This window comes from Nakaseomyces bracarensis, assembly GCF_045282275.1.
Source record: "Nakaseomyces bracarensis strain CBM3 chromosome Unknown Scaff1_0, whole genome shotgun sequence".
In the NCBI taxonomy this organism is placed as follows: Eukaryota; Fungi; Ascomycota; class Saccharomycetes; order Saccharomycetales; family Saccharomycetaceae; genus Nakaseomyces; species Nakaseomyces bracarensis.
The window spans coordinates 131,478-144,518 of NW_027263960.1; the positions used below are offsets into that span (position 1 = coordinate 131,478).

Sequence of the window (13,041 nt, forward strand, 5' to 3'; positions counted from 1 at the left end):
CGTGTGAGTGGTCTGTTATTATCGTTATTGGCCGTTTGGGTGGTTATAGCTAGTTTCTTTAGGTTTTGAGCCCTTATCCGTAGTTAGTCACTTCTGGCTATAAGGCGAGAGAGAGCTTAAAAGAGAGAGGACGACAGCCAAGAAAGCTTGAAAGGACTAAGAGCAAGAGTTAGAGGGAGAGAGAAGCTATACAAGAAACGCAGAGATGTTGAGACCTACTAATGTTAACTTATTCCAGGCGTCGCGGGCCAGTTTGCTTACTCGGCCGTGGGTGAAGTACCGGGATGGGACGTTGTTCTATGGTGAGTCTAAGGCCGGTAACAATAGGACAGCGTTGACCACTAAGCAAGGTAATAAGAACATGTATAAGGGTACTAGGTCGTCTGGTATTGGTAGACATACGAGCAGGGGTGGGTACATCATTGAGTGGAAGAAAGTGCGTACTTTTGTTACGCCGAAGGACTACAATTTGGATTTGAAGCCACTGGTTAGCCACAATGTGCCTGAATTGAAGCATCAGTTCAAGGGATACCAAGGTATTATGGATACCAAACTGTATATGGACAAGTTGAAGGAGTATGTCGTCAAGGGAAGGATACAGAGTGAGGCATCCGATGTGGATTGTTACGTTGAGAGAGGTTGAAAAAACTTTTCACCAATCATAAACATGTAAATACTAGAATAGTGAAGTATATATTATACTTAAAGAAAACGAATGAAATAAAAATATAAGCTGTAGATATTATTTATAAATGCTGTTAATATAGAAAGAAAAAAGAGAGTACAGAACTTGAGTTTTTTTTTTGATAAAGTATTATAAAAAAAAAATTAAGAATATCGTTGTTTTTGCATCAAGAGTTCTTGGAGATGTAATGTTCTTTCACTATTCATATCTTTTAATGATTGTAGAATTAAATTAAAACAACAATTTCTTTGACAATCATAATCCCTATAATTGGAAAACAAAAATTCATAGAGTCGTAAAAATGGTGTTAATAAAAAAAAATTTTTTGAAACTTTTCTCTTTTTATTATATTTACATACCGGCTGGAGCGCCCAAGAATTGACCTAGAGCACTACCACCGCCACTTTGTTGGTATTCTAGAGTGACTAGTTCTAGAATAGAGAAAGCACCAGCGGCACCAACGACGATACCGGCACCCTTACCCTTCAAACCTAGCAATTCACCACAAACGGTAATCAAGGCTAGGACAGCAGCACCGGTTCTAGCAGCAACTGGGATAATCTTGTTTAATTCCTTGGCGATGGATTGTTCTCTACGGCCGCTCAAAGTAACACCTTGTTCCTTGAACTCAGCAGCGATGTCGACAGCAGAGGAGCCGGAGATGGCTTGCCACTTGTTAGCGAACCAGACACCAGTGACAACCATGAATAAAGTGTAAGTGAAAATGGTCAATGGTTGTTCGGTTAGGTTGCTGATTAGGGATCTTGGTGGGGTTAGCAAGGACAATGGGAAGGTTGGGACAGCCAACAAGTTGTTGATCATTTCGTAATGACCTAAGACCTTGCAGATGATGCTCTCAGTGTTGTTCTTGGCAATCAATTGGATCAAGGTGAAAGCACCGATGTGGACGTAGAATAAGATAACGTAGGAGAAGATAACAGACAAGGAACCGACGTATAATAGACGGATTGGGAAGATGTTGTTCATACCACGAGCTCTGGTAGATCTGATTGGGACTTCCAAGACGACATTTTGCAAGTAACATACAACGGCAGCAATGGCAACAACGATGACAGTGGTGGTCAAGTTGGGCAAGTAGTCTCTGTTGAAAGCGGAGATGATGCTCTCAATCAAGGTTCTGTGCTTAGCTCTGAAACCTTGAAGCAAGTTAATCAAAGAACCTTGTGGTTCGGTGTTGTTGTTTTCATCAACGGTAATTTGGGAGATACCGAAGGTGTCTGAGACCAAGTTGGTAGCGATAGCCATAGTATTGATAACCATAGTACCGGAGGCGAAACCAAAACCCTTATCGATAACTTCACAGATCAATGTGGTGACGAAACCGGTACCGCACAATTGCAAGTTCAACAGACCAATTTGGATGACAGACAAGTTAGCACCATAGTAACCAGAGAAGATGAAAATGTTGGCTAGGACGAAGTATTGGAACAAAGCAAAGATCTTAATTAAAGTTTGGAAAAGCTCTCTGTCCTGTTGAACCTTGAAGTTAACCTTAATAACTTTCAAACCTGCAAGCAATTGCATGATTAAAGCACTGGAAATGTTTGGGAAGACACCAAACTCCAACAGAGTTCTTGGTTCAGCAGCAAAGACACCACGTAGGAAGTACAATGGGTCATTGACTTGTTGAGAGTCATCGACCTTTGGCAAACCCACTAATTGGAATTGCGCAAAAAGATATATCAACGCAGAGAAAATGGTGTATACCACCTTATCATCGAAACCAACTTTCTCAAAAGGAACTTCAACCTCAGGAATTAATGGCAAGAAAGTTCTTGCAAGGTCAATTAAACGAATAGCCATTGTTATTATTTCTTTATGTCAATAACCTTAATGGTTGCTTTATTATTATTTTTTTCCTTTGTCGAGATATAGTAAGTTTTTTTTTATAGGGAAGAGAAAAATTTTGTGTTATCTCTGTTTTTGTTATTTGGTTCGTAACAATTTCTCGTTTATAATACACCAACCAATTGTTTGTATTATATAGAAGTTATAGTTATGAATTTTTTGAATCCTTAATTTTTTTTTTTTTAAGTTATTTTCTTAAATGTATAAGAATCAATATGAATTCCAGGAAAAGCAAATAAGAAAGAATGTAATCAATTGAGTTGAAATACCAAGTCAATACAAGCAAGAAAAAGCAGCTAAGTCTAAATAAAAGAAAGTTATATTGCCTCTCTCTCTCTCTCAGCTGTCAATAAAAAATTAAATGAAAAATTAGTTTTGCAGACAGAAAAAAAATATTTGGAATGTTTACGTATTTCGTGATAATTCATGTGCAGCACAAAAACCATTGAAAGTACAATAATACAATTATAGGAACAGTAGTATTTCCTCAGTTGATTTGTATTATGAATTATTCATATTCTGTAATTTTTAATCTGTGTTTTTTGTCAATTGATTTGAAATATTATATTGATAGATTAATTTTTTTTCTGTCGGAGTTGGAAGGCAAGGTAAGAAAATGGACTTCTTTGTTAAGTTGTTTAGAAGAACGAAGGAACAACCTGAGTGTGATGTGGATTCCGTCGAGATGGCCAGCGTGATGTCTGTGCGGCTGCGTCCTCAGTCCAAGGCAAGAACTAGCATCAGATCACACAAAGATGATGATTGCTACAACGACAAACTCAACCGTACCTTAAAGAAATCCACTAGACGCAAATACAAAAGGAAACGTAGACATTAAAGTTTTAGCAAGTCCTTTTTTATATACAATAGGGTTTAACTTTTAGAGAGAGAGAGAAGAGTCTTAGGGTTTTTATTGAAAATGTAAATCTTCCCGAATTTCGATCGAACATACACACCCCCTCCTTATCTCAAATGTTTCCGTACAGCTGTTTCTGTGTTGTTGTTAGTCGTTTTTTTTTCAGTTCGAACGGACGTGTCCTTCTAGAAGCCAACTTATTTTAGGGTTTTCTAAGAACATACCGTACAGACGTGTTTTTCTCATAACATTAGCAACCCTAATTTACCAATTTGGTTGCTTTTATTAATCGAGGTTATTTTTTTTGTTGTACAGGAGTTTCTCCGCCCCCCCTCTCCTTTAGACTTTGGCCCTTTTATTTTTATTTTTATTTTTATTTTTTGTTATGTATGGTGGCCAAAATCCAACCCCCCACCCCGGAGAAACTTGTGCGGTGTGTTCTAGCAGAGATCTCGAGAGTTATAACTTTACTGTGCTCGAGGCAGATCTCTCTCTTTTTGACACATGTGTTTAATATATAAGGAAGCATAGATTTTTTTGAGGTTTCTTGCATATGTGCCTTTAATTTAAGTTATCGAACTCAATATATTAAGACAACCCAATATATTTTAAGCCAATTAATAAAGTTTTCAATGAGTGGAGAGACAGTATATGTACGTGGCGAAGGCAGTATGGTGAGACTGACTCAGGTCGTTGCTGGGGAGCTTAGAGATCTCGAGGACTATTTCGGTGATTTGCAGGAGTCGAGGATGGCAGAGTTGAGGTGCAGTGAAACTCTCGCAGATAACTTGAAGATCGAGGTCGTCCGCAGCACTGGCAGTGCAAGGCGCACTGTGCCGTTCTACATTGTGGAGTACGACGACGTCGGGGACGAGTTCTGCGTGTGGCGCTCAGACGGGAAGTGGGGCGTCGGAGAAGAGGTCGTAGCCGCGTGGTGTGAAACGCTGTGTCAGGATGAAACGAAACGCAAGCGCGGCAGCTGGCGCGGCTGTGGCGCGGTGGCCACGCGGGTGCAGGAACACCCGCGTCGGGCCGTGATCGAGTCATGTCTCGATAGATACCACATAGACTGGTCTGCAGTGGATACCTCCGTGTTTTGGAAAGTTCTGGAGCGGGGTAGCGCTCCTGCCCCTCCCACTGCCACTGCCACTGCCACTGCGCACAGTAGCGCCAGCGCTAGTGCTGGCGCTGATGCTGATGCTGGCGGCTGTAATGAGAAAGACGACGAGGAGTACGGGAATTTAGTGCTGCTGGCGCTGTTGAACACAGAACTGGCGCGCAACAAAAATGTCGTGCGGACTCAGCTAAGGCGGTTCTGTCACCGCATGGCCCGCAAGGCAATGCAGGAGCGCAAGAACTCTCTCGAGAGTATCTCCGAGGTCGAGACCGAGGACTCGTCCCGCTTGCATTCTCTGTCTCCTAGCTACACGCCAGCCTCGATGTCAGCCGCAGATGTAGATCCAACGGACGTAGATCCAACGGATGTGCCTGTACATTCGGATGCGGATGCGGATGCGCCGGGTGCTGGAAGTAGATCGGCAAGAGGGACGTCCGCAACGATACACTCGCCGCGGTGCATGGAGGAGTTCGAGATGGATACTTCGAAACAGATAATGGATAACTTCAACATGTTGTTCAAACCTATAGTAGAGAACTTCGAAGATGTATATTTAGACAAGTACTCCAAACATCCAAGAAGACGCAGAAAGAGCAGAAACAGAGTCTCAAAATAATGAAATTCCCCCCCCCCCCATAATAAGAATAATAATAATAATATAAACTAGCATATAATAAAGATACAATTGTATTAAAAGATCATATAATCCATAATAATAATAACCATATACGAAATGGATTTTATTTTTTTTTGTCCTGCTTATTTTCGTAAACAATGGGTAAAACCTTTAAAAAGTCTTGTTTATATGTAAATACCTAGTTCAAGTCATAATGATTTAAAGTCAATTGACTGCCTCCACTAAAAACCCAAACGCCAAAAGGAAAATATAATGTATAAGTTGCAAGTGGTTTTGGTACAACCGCAGTCTAGACTGCCGTTCGGTAATAACGAGCTAGAGAACAGCGATGAGCATAACAATGCTAACAATACGCATATTATACACGACCAGACACGGAAGTTTCTACATTTCACTAAGCCTGACAATACACTACTGGAATTAGCGGATGAGATCGAAAGGAGGTGTGAGAAGCTGTATACGACGCTACGGATGGACTCGTTTGAGATACAGGCGCTGCAAGACTCGAACTCTTGTGATCTGGACGCGGAGTACCTTGTAAAGGATGTGTTTGCCATGGATAACACGGTGATGGTCATGCTGAGTAATGAGCTAGAGTTTGATGATGTCGAGAGAGAAGTGCCCGCAAGGATTTCTGGCTACAGCAGGCGTAAAAGAGTGTTGAGCACAAGTTCGGGTTCTGTGGAACCGCAGATCCTAGTAAACAAGAGAAGTAGGCCCAATAACCAACCTAATACCCTTCACATTAACACAAACATTAACAATGGCAATAATAACAATAACAATAACAATAACAGCAATACACTTCGGGTTTCTTCACCACTGGCTAATGAAATTTCAAATGATGACTATAATGCTTCTTCAATTATGATGAACCGTAATATTTCGTCTCGCCTGGCAAGTAAGCCTGTTGCACCAGTCGTGAGGTCTTTCTTACCACCACCATCACAACCGCAATCTCCAGCAATTAGAATCAGTTCTGGGATAGGTAACGGGAAACGTATTCTGTCAGAGAGTAACAACCTAGACGTCGTGTCGAGGTCTGAAGTGGTGGACCCAAATAAGTCCAGACAACAATTATTGGTCCCGGACTCACCTACTAGTTACATCTCCACGCCAAATAGGGTAGTGCTGAGCGGTCAACGCGTGATGTCTGAAGCTCAACCAAAATCCTTAGTATTTAGCAAGAACAAGACTGGAAACTACATGGGACACAGTATAGATTTACAACTAGCAGATGAATTAGCCTTTGGCTCCGAGGCAGATGAAGATGGACCTGGGGTTGATGAAAATGGCGTCGAGAATTATTTCAGTAGTGGAAGTAGTAGCGAGGATAATAAGATAGAAGCTTCTCCAAGTAATTATAGAGGTAATATGAGGAAAACTTCTTTGGAATTGAGAGTGCAGAACAAAAGAGGTGTCTCGACAAATATTCCTATAGTGGAAGACGTGTTAAAGAGAATCGATAATTTCTCAGATACTGAAGAAGGACACAACACAGTCATTGGCCCGACAAGAAATAGCTCATTGGCATCACGTCAATTTGAAGTAGACTATAACACGAATTCTAACGGGGATAAGGATAGCACAAGAAGCATAGCAGGAAGTGAGGGCTATCACATTAGGAGTGGAAAACCTCGTGATATTCTTAATAGACCGATAATTGGCACTTCGGTCGAACCACCTTTACAATCAGTGGGTCCAGTAATTAATGACATCTCTAAGTTACAATCTGAAGATTTTATGCCAGAGGTTCAAGAAAATGTACACGATCCATTGTTAGATATAAAAGGATCAGTAAGAAGCAACATATCTGCAAATAAAGCTAATAGTAACGATGCAGTAGAGAGATTTATAGCTGCGAGTCGTAGAAGAACAAGAAACCAAGCAAAGACTGTACCAAGTAATGTTGAGAAACCTACTCCTGTTACTACACCTAGAGCTAAGGGTCGCCGGAAAGAAACTAACGAGCCTAAAGACCTGCAAGCTATAGTGGATAAAGAATTCCCTGATGAGATTGAAAGAGAACCCAGCCCTATTTCAATGGAGATAAAGAAATTGTCGAGCAACCCTGAAATGAAGAAGAGTGTCGCCGAAGAGAATCCTATTAAAATGTCGAAATCCACAAATAAGAACACTGCAAAGAAAACGACATCCAATGAATCTCTTGCAACGAAAACTCCTGCAACGAAAACTTCTGCAAAGCAACCTCCTGCAAAGCAAACTACTGCAAAGCAAACTCCTGTAAAGTCAATTCCTGTAAAGCAAACTCCAGCAAAGCAAACTCCAGCAAAGCAAACTCCAGCAAAGCAAACTCCTGCAAAGCAAGCACCTCCGAAGGTAAACATTATAAAGCAAATACTTTCAAAGGAAACGAGAGCTAACGAAACTGTCTCCACGAAAAGAACTCTAAAGCAAACACCCTCAAAAGAACTTCCCGCAATGGAAACTCCCTCAAAGGAAAGTGCAGTAAAGAAAACTCCCTCAAAAGCAACTACAGTAAAGGAAACTCTTGCAAAAGCAACTGCGGTAAAGGAAACTCTCGCAAAAGCAACTGCGGTAAAGGAAACTCTCGCAAAGGAAAGTGCAGTAAAGGAAACACCTGCAAAGGTAAGTGCAGTAAAGCATACTCCTGCAAAAGAAGGTGTAGTAAAGGACACTCCCGCAAAGGAAATTGCAAAGGCAACTCCCGCAAAGGAAATTGCAAAGGCAACTCCCGCAAAGGAAATTGCAGTAACGGCAACTCCCGCAAAGGAAAGTGCAGTAAAGGAAACTACCAGAAAGGGAACTCTCACAAAGGAAACTTCTGAAAAGGATTTTCCAACGGCTAGAAATAAAGATTCAGCATCAAGTGGTTCAAATAGTAAATCAACGAAATCAAATGCAGACTATTCGGCAATGAAAGAGAATATTAAGGATACCATTTCGTCATTGACATCCGCAAGCTCCCCTTCGAAACTACATGGAAGGATAATAAATTCAAAGTCTAGTGACATTACAAAACCTGTAACCAGCACAGTTAATGCAAGAACTTCCACACCACAGAAAGTTATTACTTCTTCACCCTTAAAGAAAAACGACAGCGTTTCTCCTCCAAAAAGTAATGAACCTATTAATAGAACTTTTACACCAATAAAACTTAAGAGCCCCGCTGCAAAAGGAACACCAAAAGAATCACCAACCTCTCAAAAAACAAAAAAACCAGTCAAGGCTTCTCAGTCAAAAAATACAACAGACAATAACAATTCACAAGCGAGTGCCAAGGCAGCAAATAACCAATTAACTAACTTGGCTCAAAAATATGAGCAAAGGGGTCTCATTAAAAAAGTGAAACTTGTGAGAGATGAATCTAGTGATGATTCATCTTCCGATAGTAGTTCAGATGATGACGAGAGTAGAACTTTCAAATCATCACAAACTAACAAACCGGAACCGAGGAGCAAAATTGAACAACGCAAACAAAGCTCAGCTCAATCAAGTCCAAAGAAATCGTCTAAAGAAAAAATTGCAAAGAACGCACTTTTTCTCAGTAAAGATTCTTCATCATCATCGGATGAAAACTCCTCTGTTGATGATAGTTCAGATTGATCTACTATATATTAATTGATGATTTTTTATGATAGTTATAGCATCTAAATATAAATACAATTTATAAGTTGATTATACTAGGTTGCTAGAAAAAAAGGTAACGTTATCCAATTGTTAATGTTGAAATATTTCTTCATACGCTAAGTTTATATAAAAAATCAATACGATTTCATAACTTATAACCAACTATTATGGTTCATTTAAAGCTCCAAAATATAAAAAAATATAAAAATAAATTTAAAAAAATATGGTTGCTAAGAGATTCGAACTCTTGCATCTTACGATACCTGAGTGCTCCTACATTGTAATGTAGTAAGTGATTAAACTTGAATCAGGCGCCTTAGACCGCTCGGCCAAACAACCATAGTAAACTGTTACATTGTTCTGATACAAGAAATGACATGAAGAAATATTCAATAAAAATATCTTTCATTGCAGAGAACCACTTCTACTTTTACTTGAAAGAAAAGTAATAAATGTAAAAAATTATAGTCATTAATAGTCATAAAATACTATACAGATAAAATTCCTTGATAAAAATCATTTAATTTATGTCTTTCATATTCATTAATATGTCATTGGATCAATAATTCTCGTCAATCAGTTATCCGACTCTACATCAGAATCTTCAGTTGGAACACTGGTGTACTTACCCTTCTTCTTTGGTTTATTTTTTTTATTTTTAGCTGGGTGTTTCGTGGTGGTTCCTTCCAGTGGTGCAGCTGCAGTTATTCCGCTTAAGTCGTCATCTGAAATGATGTCCTCATCGAAATCGATGTCTTCAGCTTCTTCGTCTTCATGCCTGATATCAAAATCTTCCATTTCAAATGAACCATCTTCCAAATCATTTGCCCACGTAACTGTTTTGTTAAATCTGCCGCCAGATTCATCGTTATCAGATAGTTGTGGGTGTCTTTTTTTCTTGTAATAGTCGGCAACGAAGAAAGGAGTTACAACGGCAAAGACGCCGAAGAACATAAAGAAAAGAGCATACATTTTGAAATTAGAGCTATCGCCTTCTTCATCTTGATCCTGGTCGTCATAGTATCCGTCATAGTCATCATAGTATTGATCTTCTTGATCTTGATTAGAGTGATTATTACTATTGTTATTTCCATGATTTTCTTGTTCTTCTTCGTTACTGTCATCTTCATCACTGTCATCTTCTTCATGGCTGTCATCATCACTTTCGTCTACATCAGTCTCATTTTTCTCACCTTCTTCTTCCTTATTGTCATTTTCTTCATCTTGCAGATCTTCAAGATAACCATCAATATCACCTGATTTACTAGAAATTAAAGTATCTTTGTCATTTCGTTTCACCAGTAGTACATCATCATAATACATATCCAATATACCTCTAGCAATTACACTTTTTTCATAACTGACCATGTGGGAACCATTGTAAATGGAAACAATTGTAAGTTGTCTTTCATAACGCACATTACCTGCGATTTCTTCCTTATCAACCTTAATATCATCACGATAAACCCAATCAAATTCCTGTACTTCATTGGTAAATCCTTGGGAACCATCCCACTTTAATTTTTTAATTGTATCATCCACACTTCTGGTATTACAGATTAAATCTTTCTCCCCGTTAAATAAGATAATTTCCAAGCCAGATTCTAATAAAGATGGTAACAGCTCAATAGAAGGCCTGGTATCTATACTATCAACTTTAACTGTTTGTCTGCATTCAATCCAGGCTCTTTCGTCATTAACATGTAAGGCTTTGAGAACTTTTTTATTTGACAAGAATTTCGTAACATAATGTGTATCAACTGGCCAGTCAAGACCACAGGATGGGTACTTCTCGATCACATCATATTTATAGACATTAATGCACTCTTTGTTGTTCTTTGTTATAATTTTAGATAGGACAGCTTCACATTCAGAATACGATAATCTTGGTGATGATTTGTCAGCTTTGTTGATGACATTCTGACATGATTCGTGTTGAGCAAGCAAATCCTTGAAGTTAGGATCCGACTTATCAACCAGTTTTTTATCAAGGGCAAATGGTACATAGGACAAATATTGAGTTTCAGGATCAATCCAACCGTTACCGATCATTAAAGCTTTCACATTGATTTTCTCTTCGTCTGTTTTAACATTCGAATTGTGCTTTGCAATTGCTTCGGCAAAGTATGGCAGGTACTGTCCAGCATAACTCTCACCAGCAAATATTATTTCTCTATTCTTATCTTCCGGGAATGTTTCCAAATAGTTTTTCAAGAATGTCATAAAATTACCGGTGATTATTTCCATCTTATTCGACTGAGGATAATCCTTAGCAAAGGAGAAACCTGTACCAACAGGCTGGTCTAGGAACAATACAGAACCCCGCATGTGCCAAGAGCCCTCATTTGGTATCACCTCAGCGTCCTCATTTAACCTGAACGGACCAATTTCCATAAGAGCACCGGACATAGATGAACACCCAGGACCACCATTCAACCAAAGAATCAGTGGAGACTCTCCCTCTGGAAGTATCTTATTGCGTCCTTCAAATTTCCAGAAAAAGTACTGTATATCGTTGTCATTAGAAGCTGGTAGATGCCCAGAATACATGGTTGGAATAGTCCAATCATCCGTACTTTTCAGTTTACTAAAACCAGGCAATTGATCCCCATCTACCTTAAAATCATCCTTATTGAACCCATACACCACTGAGGCAAATAGTAACAACAATAAAGACAGCATGGGAGTTATTATTTGTATTAGAAAGTTTTTTTTTGGTGAACTACTTTTTTCCCCTCCTTGTTCGTATTCTTTGCTTTTCTAGGTTTTATCAGATCCTCTTGTTTTACCACAATGTAATATCAGATATCAATGAAAGATCAGTTAGATATATTATATATGAGAATACTGTATAACTCCCGCAAATCAGCCCAGCCCACGAAAGTGAGAGGGAAGCCCTCTTTATGGACCCTCTTATTCCTATCTTAGGTGGATTTTTCATTACAAAAGAAGCACTTGCCCTAACGTAAGCCCTTGCCCTAACAAAAGCCCTACTTTTTCATTTTCTTGTAAAAGTTGTTACCCGGATATTTAAAAATCAACACGATCACATGATATATCAGATATAACGAGAATAGTCACACAACCAGTACGTATACTAGCACATATTTTCTCAAAAAAAAACATGACGTCACTACCGGGTAAGTACCCGTTTTAGCCGCCGAAAACTAGCATAGCTTTTTATTGTGAAAATATCCTATTTTTAGAAACTTGAGCATATTTCCCACGTGGGGTGTATCTTTTGTTTACATTTTTGTTTACCCCAATTTTTACACATAGTTAAGTTTCATATTTTTTAGCCGCCGAAGTCCAAAATGACTCCATCCACTTTCAAAAAAAAAAGGTATAAAAAGGGCATACATTTCCTGCTTCCCCTTCCAAAAAAATTTCTCTTTTCTTCTTTGCCTTTTACGGTTTGGTTTACTTTTGCCATTATGCTTTGTCATATTACTTTTCTGCTTTCATTTAACTCAAAGCTAAGACATGATGTATACCCTGTCGTTCGAAGAACTTACTGTTGACTAGTATTCTGCTCCCATTATCATAACGGACGTTTACCTAATATGCTGATCACTAACGTATAATGGTATCTATAACAAACGGAAAATTGAAAATAAAAATGAGTTGATTGAGTCATTGAAATTTTTTTTTTTGGTTTGGTTTTAATTTTTCTCGGGTGAAGATAAGATAAGATTAGATAAGAGAAAGGAAAAAATTATAGAATTTTCGTGGCTGCTACATGCTTTTCTCAGAATTTGACATACACCGACTGGATAAACAACCCTATAGGGCAAGTAAATGGATTGACAAGAACAAAAAAAATAACAATGTGATAATGTTTCCCGTGCGGGAAATGTCAGAAATTTTTAACTTTTCCATTACTTCAAATTAATGTAAAAGCCAACGGACCCACAGGGTCCCGTCTAAGTGGGCCTATCTGTAAAAACTTACTTTTTTCTTTACTAATTTGGTGTTTGTAGTATGACACATATGTTTTCAGCGATGGGACTCCAAATTTGTCTCCACTTTACTCTCCTTCATTATCTAAGTAAAAATTTCCCAAGTAATTTCTTCACTAGCTCAGAACTTTGATATAAGGTGAAAAAAAAAAAGAATTGAAGTGTTTAAAAAATTATGTATATATTCTTTTCATTTACAAAAGGAATTCAACTTGTTCTTGCCCTTTTTTTTTTTTTTCCAGGCATTATTCTTAATTGTAGTTATTGGACAGAAAAGGGAATACCAAGTAATATAAGAAAAGGATT

General features: G+C 38.6%; 6 protein-coding genes across 6 annotated transcripts; 4 read left to right on the forward strand and 2 right to left on the reverse strand.

The window, feature by feature from the left end:
• Positions 1–205: 205 nt before the first annotated feature.
• Positions 206–643, forward strand: MRPL27 (mitochondrial 54S ribosomal protein mL41; the record flags this gene model as incomplete). Its single annotated transcript, XM_071050212.1, has 1 exon — positions 206–643. One exon carries the CDS (start codon positions 206–208, stop codon positions 641–643), a length of 438 nt encoding a protein of 145 aa, XP_070908804.1.
• Positions 644–1,036: 393 nt separating this feature from the next.
• On the reverse strand, positions 1,037–2,509 carry SSH1 (Ssh1p; the record flags this gene model as incomplete). The annotated part of the gene is made up of 1 exon (XM_071050213.1): positions 1,037–2,509. One exon carries the CDS (start codon positions 2,507–2,509, stop codon positions 1,037–1,039), a length of 1,473 nt encoding a protein of 490 aa, XP_070908805.1.
• A 661-nt stretch (positions 2,510–3,170) lies between these two features.
• Positions 3,171–3,392, forward strand: RNJ42_00044 (uncharacterized protein; the record flags this gene model as incomplete). Its single annotated transcript, XM_071050214.1, has 1 exon — positions 3,171–3,392. One exon carries the CDS (start codon positions 3,171–3,173, stop codon positions 3,390–3,392), a length of 222 nt encoding a protein of 73 aa, XP_070908806.1.
• A 650-nt stretch (positions 3,393–4,042) lies between these two features.
• Positions 4,043–5,143, forward strand: FPT1 (chromatin-associated RNAPIII regulator FPT1; the record flags this gene model as incomplete). Its single annotated transcript, XM_071050215.1, has 1 exon — positions 4,043–5,143. One exon carries the CDS (start codon positions 4,043–4,045, stop codon positions 5,141–5,143), a length of 1,101 nt encoding a protein of 366 aa, XP_070908807.1.
• A 273-nt stretch (positions 5,144–5,416) lies between these two features.
• RNJ42_00046 (Nucleolar protein NET1) lies at positions 5,417–8,752 on the forward strand (the record flags this gene model as incomplete). Its single annotated transcript, XM_071050216.1, has 1 exon — positions 5,417–8,752. One exon carries the CDS (start codon positions 5,417–5,419, stop codon positions 8,750–8,752), a length of 3,336 nt encoding a protein of 1,111 aa, XP_070908808.1.
• Positions 8,753–9,352: 600 nt separating this feature from the next.
• On the reverse strand, positions 9,353–11,458 carry KEX1 (serine-type carboxypeptidase; the record flags this gene model as incomplete). The annotated part of the gene is made up of 1 exon (XM_071050217.1): positions 9,353–11,458. The coding sequence occupies one exon, from the start codon at positions 11,456–11,458 to the stop codon at positions 9,353–9,355; it is 2,106 nt and encodes a 701-aa protein (XP_070908809.1).
• Positions 11,459–13,041: the final 1,583 nt, after the last annotated feature.